General features: G+C 40.4%; 1 protein-coding gene across 5 annotated transcripts in view; it reads left to right on the top strand.

The window, feature by feature from the left end:
* Positions 1-21,456, top strand: part of LOC111861795 (transient receptor potential cation channel subfamily A member 1) — a 160,229-nt gene that overhangs the window by 9,547 nt on the left and 129,226 nt on the right. For 4 of the 5 annotated variants that reach the window (XM_023846649.2, XM_023846648.2, XM_023846647.2 and 1 more), the window contains exon 1: positions 17,120-17,236. The exons of the other annotated variant lie outside the window; for it this stretch is intronic. In XM_023846649.2, the coding sequence (XP_023702417.1) occupies positions 17,188-17,236 (49 nt within the window). In that variant the 5' untranslated portion in view covers positions 17,120-17,187. Of the gene's footprint in view, positions 1-17,119; positions 17,237-21,456 lie in introns of those variants that run through there. 5 annotated transcript variants of the gene reach the window in all.

Here is a 21,456-nt window from a genome sequence, read left to right as displayed (position 1 = left end):
CCATCTCAGTCTCCTTTATACCCTTGATAATATTTGGTGAAAATTCCTCAATCTGCGTTCTTACCTCGTGATGAAAGAAATATTTCTATAATTCTATAATTCTCCAGTTCTATAATTCTGGTTCAGTGTGTTCATTATTGTTATTATTATTCTTCAATTCTTCAAACGCAAGTTCGTCTGTGTATACTGTGCAACTACAATAAATACTATAGGACCGTTTAACTAGTGGTTGTCTCTTCATATCACATCCCACAGTAGTTTCACTCACTCACTCATGGAGCTGAGCCCTTCTTGAGATGCTGCCAATTGTGCAGCTCCTCAAGGACTTCCCAGTATTTTATGGAACCCGCAGGTTCATTACCGTGTTCACAAGAGCCCTCCACTGGTCCTTATCCTGTTCTAGATCAATCCAATCTATATCACCCCATTCTATCTCACTGAGATCCATTTTAATATTGTCCACCCACCTACACCTCGGTCTTCCCTGTGGTCTCCTTCCTTCCGGCTTTCCCACCAATATCCTATATGCATTTCTCCTCTCTCCCATTCGTCTTACATGCCCTGCCCACCTCATCCTCCTTGACTTGATCATTCTAAGTATACTTGGAGAAAAGTACAAGTTATGAAGCTCCTCATTATGTAGTCTTCTCCAACCTCCTGTCACTTCAAGTCTCTTCGGTATTAGTTTGCATAAATATATTCAATATACTCTCGACCTGTAAGATGTGTGCCCTTGAATAGAACGGGGGTCCGACATTTATATTTCGGAATTGTGGGTTCTGCGTTCAACCTTGTGTTTTGAACGATTAGAAACTGCGACGTAACGTACATAGTAGGCCTATTGCGAGACTGCAGAGCCTATTGCAGGACTTCCATTTACTTGATCAGAGGGGAGACACGCAATTGCATCAGAGTGAGTTTCTGTAATGACAGATTCCTCGTAGCCGAATACGGTTTCCCTGTAAAGGCGTTCCAGCATCATGGCCGATTGGATTAAATTTCTGTTTCGTATCAAGTCCGAGAAACAAACTGCGAGATCGAATGTCATGATTTTCCTTGGTGTGCTTCCTTTCCATCAATTATAACGCAAGTCCATATAACTAATAAAGTTATAATGTAAAGTAAATTGGAGCATATAATCAAAGTTGCTAAATGCATATTAACCCAGCGTTTATTTAACTCAGTTAATGTTAGAGCAGCGAATGAACAGCCATGAAGCTGATTGAAGAATCGGAAACCAAGGGAACATACATATTAATCTGCGTGNGGAAGGATTTCAATGGTTCGGTTACAGTGCACATTCAGTGCATAAATTAAATAAAAGATGGATTGCAGTTAATAACAGTAACCTCCCCCCCCACATACACACATTTAAACACAAATGAAAAACAAAATTTAAATGCATATGACACTTTGCCATTGTTAACGCATACAATATTCAGAGTTACCTTCACAAACCTCATAAAAATGTTGTATGCTAAATAGATATGTCTATAATCTCTCTCCATACAGAATTAGGCATGCATAGCTACACCAATCTCATCGCTATCGAGAGAGAAGCTAAATATAGATTTCACATGGTAGCAATCTTGCTGTTTCACATTCCACAAAAATACATTTTAATAAAAGTTTCATGTTTTTCGAAGATATGTCACTCCATCAAATTACAGTGGCATTATTGTCGTCTCACCTATGAAATCTGTAAGGCTGATATATGTTAATACTGATAGAAGGAAATTTAGAAAAATTATAATGCTGGGTGGTCCCTTAAGACATGGTGTTTATACCAAGTTGCATGAAAATCCGTCTGTCTGTTCAAACGGAATTGCGGGAGGGAAGAGGGGTGGCAGATTTTCTTATACCTCAGTGTGGAAAGCAGGCGGATTACATGTTTGCACCCTTAAATCCTGAACTTCGAAATGCGTATAACTGCTTCCTTAATTTCTTAATCACTTAATAATCTTCATTCCCACATTTCACCAGACGCTGCATAACATGTTCAACACTTGCTGTGGAACAATATATGAAACGCCCATAAATGCAAAGACTAATTAGTTATGAAAAATTAGTTCCCTTTGCTTTCGACGAAGGCAGGCAGACGGATTGTTGGAATGCCTGGCTGGTAGAATAGGCCAGAAGTGGCCGCAGTACAAGGGACTTAGTCCCACCCCACTAGCAATAAAAAAAAAAGACATTAAACGTACTAACCGGTGCTGCCATTTAGGGAAACTATTTTGAGAAAGTAGTCTATTAATATAAACTTTCTCAGAAGTACAAATCTTTTCTTCATCTTCTTCAACCAGCAACAGAGCAACACGATAGATATACTTCAGTTCACCACTAAACAAAAGAGACAGGCAACATTCCTTCCCGTCACAACTTTGAGTGACTAGGACCTCAGACACAAAATAAAGGCTACGGACATCTTATAAATTTCTCTAATATTTATTACTTCGACATTGCCACCACACGCTCCACTATTCTAGTGTACCTACATATTGCGAATTTCCCTATATTAACAAGCATCTGTACAAGATTCTGAATTATTTAAAAAGCAAATGTGCTCGAAATATTCCATCTGTAGCTACAGCATCTGCAGAAAACTTCTTCATGAACCACTATTACATGTTAAATCACGATTTCCCTGATTATATAAGTCATCAAGAATGGAAATTTGTTTTCGGCGAAGGTTAAGACTGCAATGCTGACTGAAGCATAAGTACTTCTTATTGCTGCCTGGTGGTCCTACCCGTAACTACTAACAACAATAACTTCTACATAAAGGCATAACTAATAAAGACAGGATTGCAAGCCTTAGTTTTTTTATGTGGATGATATGCTCAGATTGGGGTCTCAAAAGAGATCCTACTCAATGCAGAACTTTTTCCTTAATGTGAGACGAAAGCTCAGTTGGAGCTGTCAAATAAACTCGCCACATGTTAGGCCGAATGAAAGAGAGAAGGACTGAAAGGAAAATAAAGAGGGAGAAAAAGAAGATAGAAACGTAACAGGCAAGCTGCCAGCTATGTTAATGTAGAAATCAGCCATCTTGAGAACATGCCAAATCAGAACTTGTGTCTGTGTATGAGAGGCGAATATCTGTAGGTCTACATGCAATTTACAGCGTCCATTCGCTCGTCTGTCCGTCACGCCTTGTATCTCGAAAATTAATTATAATAGCGGATAAGTATAAATACAAACCTTATTCATTTTAGGAAGGAGAATTCGGAAAAGTTGGTAGTGTAACCGTTCCATGCATGGGTTCGAATTCATGCCATTTTGTTTCCCCGTTCTTTCCCCCCATAAGAAAAGAACATGGAAAAGTGAAAACAATGTTTACACATTTTCACAGTACCCGTGCAATGGAAATTATTCTGAAGGGCACAGAAGCTACATGTGAGAGAGACGTTAAATGAAAGTAATCAGCACGAACAATGCAGTGCAGACTTCTCTCCACGGGCACGCAAGTGTTAGCAATATACTAATTGTATTTTGTATTTATATATTAATTCTGAATGTCAATTTGCAAAGCCATTCCTCATGAATCCTTGAGAGTTTTGGCCCAATATCAAATGTGAAACGGAAATTGCAATACGGCGGCTTTCATTGCTTTGTGATATGATGGTGAAAGTTATTTTTGTTTGTCGGAGCTTTGCTGAGAATGTAACTGTAGAATATTTTAAAAGTGACTCGAATTCGACAGCTGGATTTTCTGGATAATCTTTTCCTATATCCCTTCAGCTCTTACGTGCGAAGAACCTCATGAAACGAGAAGCATGTTGTTCCCGCCTTCTTTCCCGCCTATAATGATATTGTAACGTGTTTGCAATCCAGAAGAGTCACTGCTATGGAAACGCTAGAATAGACCGTTACAGAGGAGACAATTGCTCCATTGTAGTTCTAACAGGAGTCTCCATGGTTATAACAAAGGGTTCGTTGCCTAACAACGGCCAAGGTTATAAAAGCCCAGTTTCGACGAGAAATCTTCAGTCGTGACCGAGCCTCCAGGGAAGAAAGTCTTCATCGAGCCAGCTAAGAAGCCAGTCGTGATCGAGTCATCTTGGAAGTCAGTCTTGGGATAACCGCCAGAAGAGATAGTCCAGCATCGCCGAGTTATTGTAAGCAGTGATTGTGACACTGCAAGTGAAAATGCCTGTAAAGTGTGTGTAAGTGAGCGAACAGAATAAACTCGCTATGCCAAACGACGGCGTGAACTTATTTGTAGCGTGACACACAAAACACGCTACAATATTAATATGTCATTAGGAAATTCACGGAAGAGCGGGAGAGTTTGAAGTTACTTGGAACACATACTGTAGTTACCTATCTGTATTGAGGATGTTAATTTATTAGGCCACAACATATATACGACACTGAACCCAGAGCGTCTTTTGAAAGTCAATAAAGATACTGGTTCGGAAATAAAGGACAATGAGAACGGAATAAATTCTCATTACTCGTTACTAGAATGAAGGACAAAATCATAACATAAGGACAACAAATTAATTTTCTGCAAATGTGAAAAAATATGTACTTGGAAACAATAAGAAATAAGAGCAGTATTTATGACGAAATTAATAAGACTTCTTAGATACTCTTTAGTTCTACGGTCCTCCAAGAACATTGACGTCCTTTGCAATGGATGCCCATTGTTTCATAGCACACACTGTTGTACGAGATGAGGTTCTCAGCCTCACGCCAAATCTCCCAACCTGGAAAACCTAGGGCTACCTTTCGTTAGGCACCTTAGCCGTCAACCTGTCTGGCATGGATGGCTCTAACAAGATCTTAAGTTCCATACCAGCACGGCTCTCCGAGTGATCAGGGCACGCAAACATCCCATCAAGTCAACGTGGTAGCGGGAATTAGAGTATGCAATTAAATAACAAACACCATGTAACAGAGCCATCTTGTGAAAGTCATAGTTAAAAATGTTGTCCTAACGCATTTTGTGTAATCCTTCACACTTTATTATTCTAACAATATGTGAGAACGTTACAAGCAGCAAATATAATTCTGTCAAAAACTTGAACGATAATTGATATCTTAAAATATGCTGCTTATATCGAGGTCAATGATGTTTGTAAAACCGAATGCATTACCTGAAGGTGAAGTTCATAATAAAAACAAACGGGCTTAAGATTGTTGTTTCTTACGTTATTTAATGATACTGTTTAAATTTCAGATAAGGCAGAAAAATAAGCGCGATTACGGAAAGAGACAGGAAGCCAACATCCGACTATTCGCATGCAAATATTTAGTGAACTTAACGAAAACCCAAACATTCAAGTGCACAATAAGGATCCTTATTGAAGAATTAGATGCAAATTGTTAGACGCAATTCAACAACTGAGTCTGGTATCATTGTACGCCTGATGATCACCTAGTATAAGGGTCGAAACACGTAGCGTCAATAAAAACAAATGTTAATACGATAGTGTCTACTTTGTTTTTAAATACAGAATATTGTTGTGCAGACTGCATACTTTCGTTTACATTTTAAGTACCTTGTTTATAACACATAACAGGATGCATACGATTAAGATTTATGTAATATTATAGCCTATGCCAGGTTTTTGAACTCACCAATTTAATGGTCGGTTGTGTTTATAATTGATTCACCTTGAATGTTCGTTGAACTTTCAAAAAATTTGAGTTGATTAAAACATTTTTGGCACTGTGATATGCTCGGCTGGAAACAGCAGCAACTTCAATTTGAACTTCACCGTCGGAGGTAAGGAGCATTTGCATGCTGTTATCGACACGGTAATGAACCTTCGGGTTCCATGGAAGCCAAGGGATTCCTTGATCAGATGAGCTTCTATCAGCTTCCCAAGAATGGCCGTGTTTCATGTAGTTAGTCGAGTTTCAAAGCTATTACGGAGAAACTTCAGACACAACCAAAATTGTGACTGCGGTCTAAAAAGTAGTTCTACTGGGTGTAGAATGTTTCCTCTGTAATTCCGCAGGCCAGAAACTTTTATTCCTTGTCCTTCGCCAAATTTAGTACTCCTTGTTTTTTTCTGTGACCTTATTTTGCACTAACCCCCTTTACGAGTTCATTTAGCGGCAAATTCAATGAACTGACATTATGATTTCTTGACTAGAACAATATTTGTCTGATGGTGTTTTTTTTTCCTATTCAAGACTCATTTTAGACTACATAATTCTTCTGGAATTAAGTTTTTACTTATTTTAGTTTGTAATTTATTTACTGACGATTTCAGTAGCTCAGGTTAAATAGCGTCCAATAGTTTTATGCCAGTGAAAAATGACCTGAAAATTCCGCGTCATCATTTAAGGTTATATAACGGCATTTGCCTAGAGGCACTGAAGATAATGAAAAAAAAAAGCGGAATAGTCCATTTCCCGGGTGAGATTCGAAACGATCCCGAATACCAGAAGTATTACCACTTCAGCTAACATGCTTAGAATTAGTGTGCTGTAGTACTGGGCACTATGCACGTATATACATACACATACACACATGCATACTTTATATCGTGTGTTTTTTATAGTTTTTTATTGCTAGTGGGCTGGGACTAAGTCCCTTGTACTGCGGCCACTTCTGGCCTATTGTACCAGCCCCAGATGATGGGTGAGGGTGATTGTGGAGGAATTGGTGGAATGAAGATTGGCAGGGGAAACCGAAGTACTCGGAGAAAACTTGCCCCAGCGCCACTTTGTCCACCACAAATTCCACTTGACCAGACCCGGGATCGAACACGAGCCGCCGCGGTGGGAAGCCAGCGACTAACCGCTTGAGCTATGGCGTGGCCCATATATATATATATATTGTGTGTTACTGTACGACATACAAAGATCTATGCAAGAAGTCGACTCTGAAGATGGAGGAAGCAAGTTCCTCCTAAACGTTGGTACTCACCTACCAGACTTCACGGTTATTGTAACCCAGATAATTACATTCTGAATCTTTACCGCTGTGAAAACCTCAACTTTTATATTTTATTTTTGCACCTGCGTCAAATATCCGGAACCCTCTCTTATATTCGCAAAGTACTTACGATTAAATTGCCTGTATCTCCAGACTTGTGCTTCTTTCGATATTCGGAACCCAATGAAACCCTTCACACAAATGGCCAGTAGACAGCCAATAAGTCCGGTCACGGAATGACTGGTTTTTTGACTCTGTCCATCGTCCGTTATTCTATAAAACAGGAAACACCGCGTTTCGGAAAATGTATCTATTTCCGTCCTCAGGTGAGGAGGTGGGGAACACACCTGCTCAGTTGGGTCCCTTAGAAAGAGCTAACCTCACTTACTAGACTGGGCTGCCATTTCATGATTTTACGGATAAGCTTCCCCTCATATGTGTAAACCCCCCCCCCACAGTTATTTATAGTCCAGATATTCTAAAGGTCTCCGGAACTAATTTTCCAGAGGCTCCGTGGGCCCTCAGTCTACAAATTTGGACCATACACCATATCTGGCATTCAGGGTGCTCGCCCTCTAGGGACCACAGATTCTGCTGGGAAACAAAATTTCGGATAATGAAAGTTTTTACCCATTTAAAAAATGACTATATTTTAACCCGCTGAATATTGCCTATACCATTTGTTTATGCGCTTCCTGCTGTTCTCATCAAAAGAAAATCTATTATTTGTCTAAACGGCAGAGACTAGTTGGTGTTCCTAGTGTGACTCCCTTATGTTTTCTCTGAGGTAGAACTGAATTTTTAAATTTCATTTAGATATGCCAGTACTGAAAGGGTCACTTTATTAATATTGAACCTGTCTGTATGAAGATCCTTATCATCATGAGTAGGCAGTTTACAGCACAATGTTACGCAAGCTTGACTGTACCTCGACCAGGGACTTTCGCATGCAAAGTGGGCATATGGAGACCATGTTGAACACTGGGATGGTGGTCCTAATGTTAACATGATTATTAAAATACGAACGCCCTTTCTACTTATTTTTTAAAATACCGTATTACTTCGAATATAAGACGCACATTTTACACACATTTTTTTCCCCATCAAAAAATTGAGATGCGTCTTAAATTAGAGGAACGTGCACCTTTCTAATTTTTTCCCCTTAAAACCAACATTCAAAAGTATCTTAAATTCGAGGACGTGTTATATTCGAAGTAATACGGCATTTCGCATGCAAGGACAAAATAATTAAAATTGCATGAAAAATTTTCACGATTATTTTAATTTTTACTGCATCCCGGTGACTAAGACATCTATGCGTAATAGAAAAAATATTATAACGCCAATAAGAACAAAGTAATGGGGAAAAAATGCGTATAAAATTACTACTTCATGTTCTTTTACTTAACAAAATTTACTTTTGGTTTGAATTTAATTTGGATTTGTGTAAGCTTGGATTATAGCAAATCTGAATTGTATTTTGCCCACTTAACGGTTCTTCACAGAACAGGGAATAATGTTACTCTTTATTTTTACCCCTTTCAATAGGCATACGTAAAGTGGTTGCGATTAAGTGACTATCACTCCTGCTTCTTATAAAAGGTGTCTCGGGTTACTGTCAAGCGTACAGAAATCCTGCTTATCAAATATGCCGTGGGTCGCGGTTAAGTAATCAGAACTCGTACTTCTTAACAAATATGACCTGGGTTTCGGTTAATTAATTGTCACTGCACCTTATCAGATATAGATCTGGTTGCGTTTGAATGTTTAACACTGCTGCTCCATACCAGGAAAGCCCCGAATCTCTGTTAAGTGATTAGTGCGCTCGTTTTGTATTAGAATGTCGCGGTTCCGATTCTCCATTAGATATTTTTCGTGGTCTTTCTCATGTACTCCTGGAAAATGCTAGGATAGTACCTTAAAGCGTGTCATGACCGCTTTCTCCCAGATCTTTAACATTACTCGCATACCAAACATCGCTTTAGAGTGAGTTGTGGTCAAGCATTTTATTGTGGAGGTCCTGCGTTCATCTCTTCCCAGAAACTAGTAGTCCTAACTGTAGTATTCTGTGGTTACTTTAGTGTTTCAAGGCAAATTGTATCTTGGATATCTCACATGGTGTTTCTCAGCCCTTCCAAGTAAATAATGGGATATCTCAAATTATACCACGACACTTTCCCTCCAAATGTTTTCCAATCCGTAATTCATCCATCTTTGTATCATTCGGTGCCTTATACTCTGAGCTACTGACTGTGTGTCTACAAAAACATACACAAAATAAATAAACATTCTCTATCACCATTCTAGTGACACCATAACCTATACGTCTGAGAAAAAGTCGTCACATGACCAAAGAAACAACTGTTAAGCTTATGAAGATTTAATCGGGCGCGAATAAGCCGGCAGTGATGAGTAAAGAATGCGTTGTAGTAGACACTATCCCTGAAATGTTCTGGTGGTATTGAGGAAAACCACAAAATATTTAAGTCAGGATAACCGATTCTACCTGAACTGTAGAATACAATCATAATCCCAGCGAATACCCTTCATGTATCTAAATCATCTAAGTATATAACACACGGACCCTGTGTTCGCCTGGTAAACAGGGCTGAATTCGTAACATAATTTACTCTGATACACGATAATGTGGAGCCGCAAAGTGACACACTCTGCTGAGAGGCGCCTGATGTAACACGTCATGAATTGATGTGAACAAGGCATTTACAATGGGCGTTCTTCAAGCTGGGGCATCAGCCTTCTCGGATTTTCCGATTCAGTCTTACAGGCATATATCCCTGTATTCATTAATTAGCTATTTACTTACTGCGTGGTAGAAGTATTTCTTGAAAAGGTGATATTTATTTAGCCAGCTACGAAATTCCTCTTCTCGTGTGGAAACCGAACGTTTGATACAGTGTTTATATAAGACCGTCATTTGAGCCTGCCCTTATTTCCTTTATGCCACAACTTCATAACCTATTTCTCCAAGATCCGTTTTAGTATTACTTCCCATCTAGTCTAGGTCTCCCGAGTGGTTATCTGCCCTTCAAGTTTTCCGACTAAAAGTCTACATCTCTTAATTATTGTTAGTAAAGAAAGGGTTATCCCCGTAACAGACCGGCGAGGCCCATAGAGTTGTGAGACGTCGAGGCTCCCACATTTTCTAGACAATCGTTTCACAGATGGCGGTGAGGTTGTCAGCCTCACGCGCCGGCCGCCCTTTACTCCCAGGAAGATTCCTGGTACTCATTTCTGTTAGAGACTGAGTCGAACCCAGGGCCATATTACGGATGGAAGGATTAGGTCAATTGAAAGAATCCTACTGTCTCATCGGGAATTGAACCGGCGACCTTATGGCTTGTAGCATAGTACCTCAACCATTTGCGCTACAGCTCATGGAGCTGAGCCCTTCTTGAGAAACTGTCAATTGTGCAGCTACTGAAGAAATTCACAGCATTTTATGAAACCCGAAGGTACATTACCGTGTTCACAAGAGCTCTCCAGCGGTCTCTAGTCTGAGCCAGATCAATCCAATCAATACCATCCCATCCTATCCCTCTGACATCCATTCTAATATTATCCACCCACCTACGCCTTGGTTTTCCCAGTGGTCTCCTTCCTTCCGGCTTTCCCACCAATATCCTACATGCATTCCTCTTCTCCCCATTCGTGCCACATGCCCTGCCCACCTCATCCTCCTTGACTTGATCATTCTAATTATACTCTGAGAAGACTACAAGTTATGGAGCTCCTCATTACGCAGTTATGTGGTAGGTTCCACATTCGGATATTGATCTGTGAATCGTCTTTCCGGGGACACGCGGTAGCGTATTTGGTTGAGACATTATACTAAAAGCCGGAAGGTTGCGGGATCGAATCCCGATGAGGTGGATTTTTTTCAATTTTCCTGCCAGCCGCATTATTGTCCCTGGGGTCGACTCAGCCTCTAACAGAAATGAGTACCAAGAATCTTCCTGGGAGATAAAGGGCGGCCGGCTCGCAAGGTTGACAAACTCACCGCCATCTGTGAGCCTATTGTCTAAATAATGTGGGAGCCTCGACGTCTCACAACCCTGTGGGCCTCCACGGCCTGTTACAGGGATCCATTTACTTTTTTTTTTTTAACATCTATCCGTACTGAAATTTTCTTTTATTCTCGGTCGTATAGACAAGAACAGAAAGGAAAAGTAAGTGCAGCTCACTGGGATAAACACTGCCAGTCATTTTCATTTATCTCACAAATTACCACTAATATTACTGTTTAAATCGAATCATGTAATAATGCTTGTCTATCGATTAAGATGAAGAGTTCGGGTGGAGGGCGATAGGTGCTAATGCACAGACAGACAGACATAATGCAAACGTCATAATAAGCTTCGTTACTATGAGGCAGAAATTTGTTCAAATACTTCACTAACTTCGTATTCTATGAAGACAATTAAGAAATTGCATGCTTCGCGTTGTTTGTTGCAGGCCGTGATGCTTCAGCGGGAGAAGCTTTAACTTTTAATTGCGTAACCATGTTGCTCAATACGGAAATTCAAACCAGGAAGTAGATACCAATTCGAAACGTTTGCGTACAACTTTGAAGAAATTAAACCTCGATTTGTTTTTGCAGTTTCACGTGTAATACGAGGAGGTAGGCCCTGTATTGTGCGACCCGAAACACAACAGCCATGGACCTAAGTATTTTATTGACCGCTTAATTAACAATAGCACATGATTAACCGATCGGGGTACGCCGTAGCGTAGTTGCTTGAGGCACTATGCTACAAGCTGGAAGCTTGCGGTTTCGAATCCCGATGAGGTCATTGGATTTTTTTCAATGGACCTAATCCTTCCAGCCGCACTATGGCCCTGGGGTCGACTGAGCCTCTAACATAAATGAGTACTATGAATCTTCTTGGGGGGTTAAGGGCGGCAGGCGCTCACTGCCATCTGTGAGCCGACTGTCTAGAAAATGTGGTAGCCTCGACGTCTCACAGTCCAATGGGCCTCAATGACTTGTTACAGTGATAGCTTTACTCTTATACATGACTAATCGATTAATTGTTGATTGAATCAGTAACTGCCTAACTGCTTAACCATTTAATCACTTAACCAGCTAAGATCTGAAGTTATCGTGGCAGTGAAAATTAAGTTTATTTTCTTCTGGACCGTGACACCTTGTACNTAATCGATTAATTGTTGATTGAATCAGTAACTGCCTAACTGCTTAATCACTTAACCAGCTAAGATCTGAAGTAATCGTGGCAGTGAAAATTAAGTTTATTTTCTTCTGGGCCGTGACACCGTGTAATTTTATAAGCCGTTACCAACGTTTCGGCAAAATCTGATGCCTTCATCTCATACATGAAGATAAATGCAGGTTCTTCCGAAACGACAGGATTCCACAGTCCAGACGACCACAGTCTTAGCCAACTAAACAGCTGACTAGCTGATTTACTAACCGACTTCTTAAACGCTGTTACAAACAAAAAAACATCTAAACATCTGAACATCTAAATGACTTACTGACCTATGAAACATAAATACATAATCAAACTCCGTGGCCTGTAGTCCACAAGCGAACTATACCGACCGAGCGTCCGCCGCTTGTCGTCGAAGTCAGTGTCAATTTTTGTGGACAGAGGGTGTCATGTGGTCAGCGCAACGGATCCTCACTGCCGTTAATCTCGATTTTCTAGACCGGAAAATACATAATGACACAACGTAATTTCTCCGCATTTTTTCACAAAATGGGCAATATATATCGACACCATAGTGTCAGCGTCATTTTTTCCTTCAGCTTCCGGCATCAGGATCTCTAGCGCGTTCCAATCAAGAATTAGTTTCTGAATCTTTTCGTACACTTGGTAGGACTCTTTGAGCGGGTGATAGGTCCTAACATAAGTAGTCTACTTACAGTGGACAATAAAAACACAGAAGAAACAAGGACATACATCCATGCCCCTAGTGGCATTGGAACCCGTGTTAGAAGAGTCAAAGACATTACGATCCTTAGGCCACGTGACCACTGAGATCGACCGTCGCCTTCGGGCCTTAAGATATTAAAAATAATGTAGACATCTAACAGTATAAAAGACTATATATCAAACATGTAATATTGCTAATGGGTCCATTATGACCCGGCGTGTACTTTAAACATTAACGTGTTACGTAACACTGTAGAATTAAATATGTTGTATAAATTAAGTAAAATTAACACGCTGCAAAATCTATATACATGGAGTTGCGTATTAATTAACACACAACGTAGAGTTCACACCAACATTGAAGTGAATGATCCACGTTCAAATCTCGACATATAAACCTGCTATTTTGACTGAAGCTCTTGTGGTTCTCCACAGTCCATACAGGCAAATACCTGTGTAGCCCTTAAAGTAATCCACGACTACTTTCTTCCACATTCTCTCCAATAATTACAATCATTATATCATTCGCCTCCATATAACCAATGCAGTTGAAGGAATTTCGTTAAATAGATATATTCGGTCATTTTTAATAGTAAAGTTGTCCCTGTAATTAATCAATTAAGTATTATGCCATGAAGATATATTGGGGAGTGGAGGTATAGCTCCAACATTCTTGACCCCGGAACCAGATGGAGTTGAGTGGTAGGGTAGCTTCATCTCCCGCCCGCTTTATTCCCGGAGAAAGAGACCCTAGTCCCCATTGTATAGGAGGATGGATGGGCCCTAGGGCCGGCCTGTAAGCTATTGAGAAGAGAAGAATCTTCCCTCTGACGGGAATCGAACCCCGGCCATCTATCCCGCAGCCCGTCTTTATACTGACTCAGCTATCCCGGCTCGATTCAGCCACTTAGCAATAAAATATATGGCTCTGTTTTAGTACGTTATTCCACTCTTGCATTGTACTAGATTGGTGCATGTTTTGGTATACCAGACGAAAAGTCGCTGTGTCATTCTCGAATAATCAATTTATTGGTATAGCTCGGACGGTTATTCGTCTGTTTCTCACCTCCGCGGTGCGGGTTCAGTGCCAGATCAGTTCATGTGAGATTTCTGGTGGACAAACTGGCACTGAGGCAGGTTTTTTCAATAACTCCCGTTTTCCTTGCTAATTATAATTCTGCAGAACGTTTTGTTTCTCTGATCTGTCTTCCGGGGCTGGTGCAGTAGGTCCATTTGCGGAATAAGTACCAAGGGATTCAATCTCTAAGACAGCCTAGTGCGAAAACAGAGAAGTATGATAGGTGAGTAGGGAAGAATGTTGAAGGAAACATTCATGGCCTAGTTTCGGGCACTTAACGCACAATTTATTTAGAAGGACTTTACCCAACTTCCAAAAAAAAGTCTTCGGATAGCTGGTATCCGGTCCTAGAATCGAACAAGGTATCAGACAGAAAACGAAGAATTAGTTATAATTAATTAACACTGATGTCTATTTTCAATCCCACTCAGGGCATGGATGTGTGTGTGGTTTTTCTGTGTTTGTGTACAGGTAGAGGCCTTGCGACGAGCTGATCACCCGCCCAAGGAGTCCTACCGAATGTGTAGGATCTAGAAAAGCCGAAGTGAACGGAGAAGTTCATGGAGGTAGGCCTAGGCCCACTGGGGCTCTAGTGCCAAATGGGGGGGGGATGTCTATTTTCACTGAACAGTGAGAGTGATTAGCAATTGAACCTCTTTAGAGTGGCCTATCAGTTCTTGATAATTGTAGTGAGTGAAACTTTCTAGGTAATAAATGAATAACAAGTTCTGGGAAGAACAGTAAACTTTTCTTTCACTGTAATTTCATTATCTGATACGATAAGTAATTAAGCACCACCCCACGCAGACATATAGGGAAGCAGTTGTATAGCTCCACCAATCTTGACCATTGTACTATAGGTGAGTGGTCAGCTTCACTCCGCGGCCTCTTCACTTCCGGGGAAATACCCCCCGATACCTATTGCATAGGAGGCTGGATGGCCACCAGAGACGGTCTCTTGCCTCTGCTAGGAATCGAACTTCGACCATCCGGCCCATAGCTATACCGACAGAGTTATCCCGGTTCCTTCTAACCTCAGCACAGGTTTTTAAAACTCATTGTGCGAAATTTCTAACAACAGGGGCCAACACACATTCGTGTTGAGATGCGAGTGCCTTCATTAGGTACCATTTAATTAACCGGGAAACAGGAAGTTCACCTGTGCGTCCATTGCGTTGTGTAGCAAGTGGGTGTGACTGTCACTGACTCAAGTTAGGTTGATGGAAAACGTGACTTCAAATAAACTGCAGTAAATACGCCTACAGGTTTGCAAAGCAATAGTGTTCGTGTTACTGATAATTATCAGTAAATTTTGTTGCTTGATTTATAATTTTGAACCCATTATAATGGGTTCAAAATTATAAATCAAGCAACAAAATATTCGAAATATTATATCGTAGTGTCATTTTGTATTGTATTATAGTTATCATTTTGGTTTGCGTCACCACAGGCTATATATGTCAGAAGTTTACGCCATGTTCCAGCCTTTCAGCCTCCGTCAGGTATTATGCGTTTAACCTATCTGTTCAAAGCGCAGAACGTGTTACATCTGTACATTGATTGCGTTAACGGAAACCGAAATAATAAAGGGTAAAATTCATACTAAATTTAATCAGNCTCAAAACTTACTTAATCAGAATCCTTCACTTTGTTCTGAAGTTTTCAAGAGCGATATAAACTCACTTAAACACAGATGTGACAACATAAGCGTATAACATGTCCTGGACGAAAAGTTGTTAACGAATTCTATTTACATGCGTATTAATTTGGAGAATTCAAGGTGCTCTGATTTGCATACAATCCAATCATAAAAACGCCGTGAAAATACAAAGTATAGGTTGAAGAATCTCTTCTAAGTAACACTTATTCATTGAAATGACGATGGATCTCTGTTGTCGGCACTTCCTCTACCGGCAGAAGTATCACGCCCTGCAACGATTGCACGCAATGCTCTACCTGTGCACTGTGATACTATAATTTCACTAAGAATCACTACGATTATATCGTATAGAGAACATCTGCAGGAAGTTTGGAACACTGTTGCACCAAACAATCCCCTTCTCTTTGTATCGATATATGTGAATCGATTGGTTCTCCTATGATAAATCGCTTCGAAACGTATTAAAATTCTTCCAAGGAAAATCATTAGGTCCGAGAAGAAAGCATAGAAAAGATCAGACGACATTCCTTCTACTGAGTTCGAATAACTGAATATGCATTCTTATTTTTTTCATTATTATTATTCTTAGTGGGGTGAGACTGAGTCCACTTGGTACTGCGGCAAATATTGGCCTATTATATCAGCCCCTGATGATAGACGATGGTGACTGTGGAGCAATGGTGGAATGTAGACCGGCAGGGGAAACCGAAGTACACCTTCTTTCAAAATGGACCAAATTTCAGAGCCGTATATTTCACTATGGCAACATGCTACAATTACAGGAAAGGTTACAAACGGTCTAATAAGTTATTAAGTTCCGTTAACTTTTTTTTTTATATAAATAATCTATGTGCCCTCCACCTCCTGCACGGACAACGTGAAGACGACAGCTGAATTCATCCCAAACGCCTCTCAAAGTGTCTTCTTCCACTAAAGTCACCGTTGCCGTTTTTCTCTTTTTGAGGTCATTCAGGTTAGTCGCTAATGGTGACACAAAAACACGGTCTTTGACATATCCCCACAGGGAAAAGACGCAGGATCTGGAGATCTTAGGGGCCAAAACTGCAGTGCCAAGTCTTGGGGCCCCATGCGCCCTATCTAATGTTGAGGCAGTGATGCATTTAGGAAATGCGCTGATAGAGGCATCTGGCGGTAATCTTTTGAAACTCTATCCCTCACCCTTTCAAGTGGTAAGGGTTTCATTCATTGACGGTTTGTAGTTGCGGATATATAGCAATTTCATACCATTTTGAAACAGCCAGTACTCGGAGAAAACCTGCCCCAGTGCCACTTTGTCCGCCGCAAATCCCACATGACCAGACCCAGGCTCGAACCCGACGGGCCGCGATGGGAAGCAATGACTAACCGCCTGAGCTATGCCGCGGCGAACTGTCGGAAACGAACAGCGGAAAATGTGAAAGTTGTTAGCCTTAACGCCATTTTGAATGTTTGGACAAGAACATGGGGAGATCCATTCGCTGATGACAGTTCTTGATAAACAAAACGCCCAGAGCGATGACGCACTAGCGGCACTGTCTCTCAGTCGACAAGCGCAGTTCTGTACCGTTATAGAGTCGTGTCCGTCGTGTCTGTTGGGGCGACTGCAGGCGTCTCTCGATTTTTACGGTCTCCTTGTGTTATGACTGTGCTGAAAAAGGCAGGAGGACACAGTCCCGCGAAGGAACAAGGTAGGTCTACTGCTTGGGCGCCAATTATTTATTCTTGAAGTAAATACAGTTTCTATATATACCAGAATACTGGCACAACTATCCATTTTTTTGCATGAAGTGAACGCATGAAAGAGATTACTTGTTTGCGTACATTTTATATCTCCAAAATTTTTAAGCATTCCTAATGGGCTATATATTCTTCCCTCAAAGTATGAGACCACTCTTTATAGTGAAATCAAATAACGTACAAAATTATTGTTTTCTATATAGTGTGTTTTGGAGAAGCATATGGTTCTCCTACTCTTCTGCAGAGACTAACGATTTTACGGTGATAACAGGTAATGGAAATAAACAGATCTGACGCATTTATTTCATACGGTATTTCCGTCTACAGTGCAGCTTATTTTTTACTGTCCCCTTCCTTCTCACAACCTGTTTCGGGCCGTACAAGGCCATCATCAGGTGTCTCTAATTCGCTAAAACTGTTGCACTGTATAGTATGTCCAACTTCTCATATCACATCTGAATGCGATGTATCTTAAAGTATATGGACTTTAATTAACGCAATAAAAACTAGTTAAAATTTCAATATTTTGTTTGGGGTCATCGTCCATTTATCCAAATGACATTGTTTTGAGGTCTCCTTGTTTGTATTTATTTTCGCAGCGGCACGGCTGTTTGCGTGTTGCTGTGTAGTCCCCACGTATGTTGGTGTAGTTACAACGCATGTCCCTTTGACTGTACGTTCTCTGTAGTAGTGTTGTCTACTGTTCTGTGTATGTACAGCTTTATAACCTATTTCAATATAAACATTTCCTGGGAAATCCCGGAAAACTAAGGATTGTCGAAATTATGGCCCTTATCGAATCCAGAAAAGTCCAGAATATATATAGAGGAGATTTTTTCCAGCAATTAAAATATACACCTTATGTTTTCTGAGAAACCAAGTTCAAGATTAAGCCGAACCACCGTCTTTGCTGCACTGAGAATCTCCGTGGCTTTACTTAATATTTGTGAGGGAATTCTTCTCTCAACCATTTACATTTCACCATGCATAGGTAATGTTTAAACTTACGGGACGCAAATTAACTACTGTAGATGACAGTGTTTGGCCGCCTCTATGGTCTAGTGGTCAGAGTTTCTGGTTATAGATCCAGCGGTCCGGGCTCGATTCCCGGCGCTACAAGATTTTCTGAGCAGTGGGTCTGGAACGGGGTCCACTCAGCCTCGTTAGGATAACTGAGTAGCTATTTCAAGGAAATAACTGCTCCGGTCTGTCGCTCGGTCGGTATAGTTCGTTTGCGGACTAAAGCCATGGGGTTTAGTTTAGATGATAGTGTTACTAAATCTACAAACTAGAGCATGAACCAGGCATGTCAATGACAGCATCTAAATATATGCTATCTAACTGTTGTTTTACACTAGCAATATAATGGGGATTTAATGAATCAAGTTCATGATTTGGACTATTAGGGGTACATGAACCTGGCAGTGATATTTGCATAACACAGAAATTGAGCCCACTTCGGTTTTCTAGATCTTACACATTCGGTAGGACTCCTTGGGCGGGTGATCAGGTCGTCGCAAGGCCCTCTACCTGTATACAGACACAGAAAGAAACACACACTAAACATCTATGCCCTGAGTTGGATTCGAACCAACGATCCCGGCTTCCGGGCGAGCGAAGACAGTGCATGGCTACCGTGACCGTCGAACCCAGAGGTTAGTCGAGGAAATTGTAGTTTAGTTTAGTTTAGTTTATTGAGTCGAGCTTCTTTACAAACATATAACTGTGTCCACTAACACCCAAGTTATTGTGGTGCACAGGTTCAATACATACGAACAAGTTACATTGCTTAAATTAGTTCATTACCAATAATGTCACTACCGATACCACCACTACTGCACCATTACTATTTCTATTCTCAATTCATTTTCTCCTTTTACATTTTTGCTTCCAGCTAACCTCAGGGCCGGGAGGGGGGGGGGTTTGTATCACGCCTAACAAACTGTAAATTAGGAAGACGGACTACAAGTGTAAAAGACTAGAACTTGAAAGGATTCCAGAAAACAGAAGCAGTTGGGGAAAAAACCAATCGAGGCCGAAGATACCCCACAGTTGCAAACGTTAATTTCTTCTATGGCAGACGGTACGATTATCTAAACCTAGCCCATGAAAATGTCTAGACTCAAAAGGTCAAATTCAAAAGCAGAGAGTAGGGGACAACTCCCTCTTTTAGACAATGTAGCATAGGCCTCATAAATTAAGATGATTTTTGATTAACAATATGGTAATTATTATTATTCTCAGTTCAAGAAATACAAAGACTTTTAGAATTTAGGTTTGTTTTTTAGAAACTAGATGCAGAACATTCAACTTATTTGCTAAAATTGTATTCGCATTTGCGCGTCGATATTCCCACCGCTCCCAAAAGAGAGATGAGCACTGGCTGAGACATAATTGTTAGCTTTAATTAATTTCCTTGCCAAAACACAATGCTCCAGCAATAGTGTCTGTTGCTGTCTCCGATTTACAGGTAATTAGTATTTGTTGTACAGCGACATCTTCAGGTTGGAGAAAACTGCATAATGAGGAGCTTCATAATTTGTACTCTTTTCTAAGTGTAATCAGAATGATCAAGTCAAAGAGGATGAGAGGGACAGGGCATGTAGCACGAATGGGAGAGAAGAGGAACGCATATATGATATTGGTGGGAAAGCCAGAAGGAAAGAGACCACTAGAAAGACCAAGACATAGTTGGGTGAACAATATTAAAATGGATCTTACGAGAGATAGGATGGGATGGTATGGATTGGACTGATCAGGATAGGGACCAGTGGAGGGCTCTTTTGAACACAGTAATCAACCTTAGGGTTCCATAAAATGCTGGGAAATTCGTGAGTAGTTGCACAATTGGCAGCTTCTCAAGAAGGGCTCAGCTCCACGAGTGAGTGACAGCGACATCTTCGTTAGCATTTTTAAGGACACCACATACTATCCTTTATGTATAAAGATTTTCTGTATTTTATAAAACAGTGCATATAAACAACCATTCTCTTAAAAGTTGTAAAATGTTAAGTTACTAACCATCTTTGAGCAATTCGAAATCTCTCATTTAAACCTTCAATAACAGCACTATCATCTCTTAGAGATTCTTTTTTTTATTAATTAATTAAAGACTGGGTAATCCAGAACTTAATTACAATTAAAACTACTACGTACTTGGATAACTAACGATTTTTTTTTCTAAACCGAATATACTACGTAAATTAAAACTAAGTCACTGGCACTGAATTACTTAGTACTTTAACATTTTACTAGTTAGAACGGTTTCTTCCGTTTGAGTCGTCTAATGATATTGTTCACTTTGAGAAGTCTGGACGCTTCAATGTTGACACGGTTTTGGAGTCTCTTTTCATGAGAGGTGGCGGACTTATTCCAAGATTTTTCGCTGTGTTGTCGTATGGAACTTGAGTGTCATTGATGAAGATCTAGAGATTCTACACGAAATAAAGTCAATGTTAGTGATCCATACTGGAAACAACAACTGTTAAAGAGAACGAGATCACTGCCTGTATGAGAATTTTGCATCGTGGAGACACTGAAGGAACGTTCATCTCTAAACATCTCAGTGAATTTATAGAATACTAGTTCAAAATCATCTGCTGTTTTGACAATATTCTGTTGAAGTAAGGATTTTCATCTCAGTACAGCTAATCTATTCAATACAAAGTATAATTTAAACTACGTAACACTAGCAAAAGGAATTAACGTTAATGTTATCTTCGGAAAAGTTCTGCCTTCTAGGTTATAACGCCGTGTAGTGTGTTTAAAATCAACAGACGTTTCGGAAAAACATGTCATCTCAGTCTTCAGGGTCGAAGAATAAGCCAAGTAACGAACCAGAAAGAAGCAGGTAGGAACCTCATCTTCCTGGTTTCTTGCTTGATTTATTTTTCGACCACGAATATGAAAGCGACATGTCCCCCCGAAACGTCAGTTGACTCTCAAGGGACTGTACGGCGTGAAGTTAATGAGTGAAGAGATTTCAGTTGCGATATATTTGCTGGACACTAACGGCGTGAGCACGGAAAGCTGGAGGATCTCCACTGTCAGAAGCCGTTGTTAGAGAACAGTGTTTGAAGAAACAGCAAGCTGAAAAGGGCTTAGCGTTTGCTGTGGTGATCTATGAATTGTGGAGATTAGCGATAACACTGTAACTAGTTGTAGTTCCGAG

Source organism: Cryptotermes secundus, unplaced genomic scaffold (genome assembly GCF_002891405.2).
Source record: "Cryptotermes secundus unplaced genomic scaffold, Csec_1.0 scaffold598, whole genome shotgun sequence".
Lineage (NCBI taxonomy): Eukaryota > Metazoa > Arthropoda > Insecta > Blattodea > Kalotermitidae > Cryptotermes > Cryptotermes secundus.
This window is presented reverse-complemented; position numbering and strand designations above follow the sequence as displayed.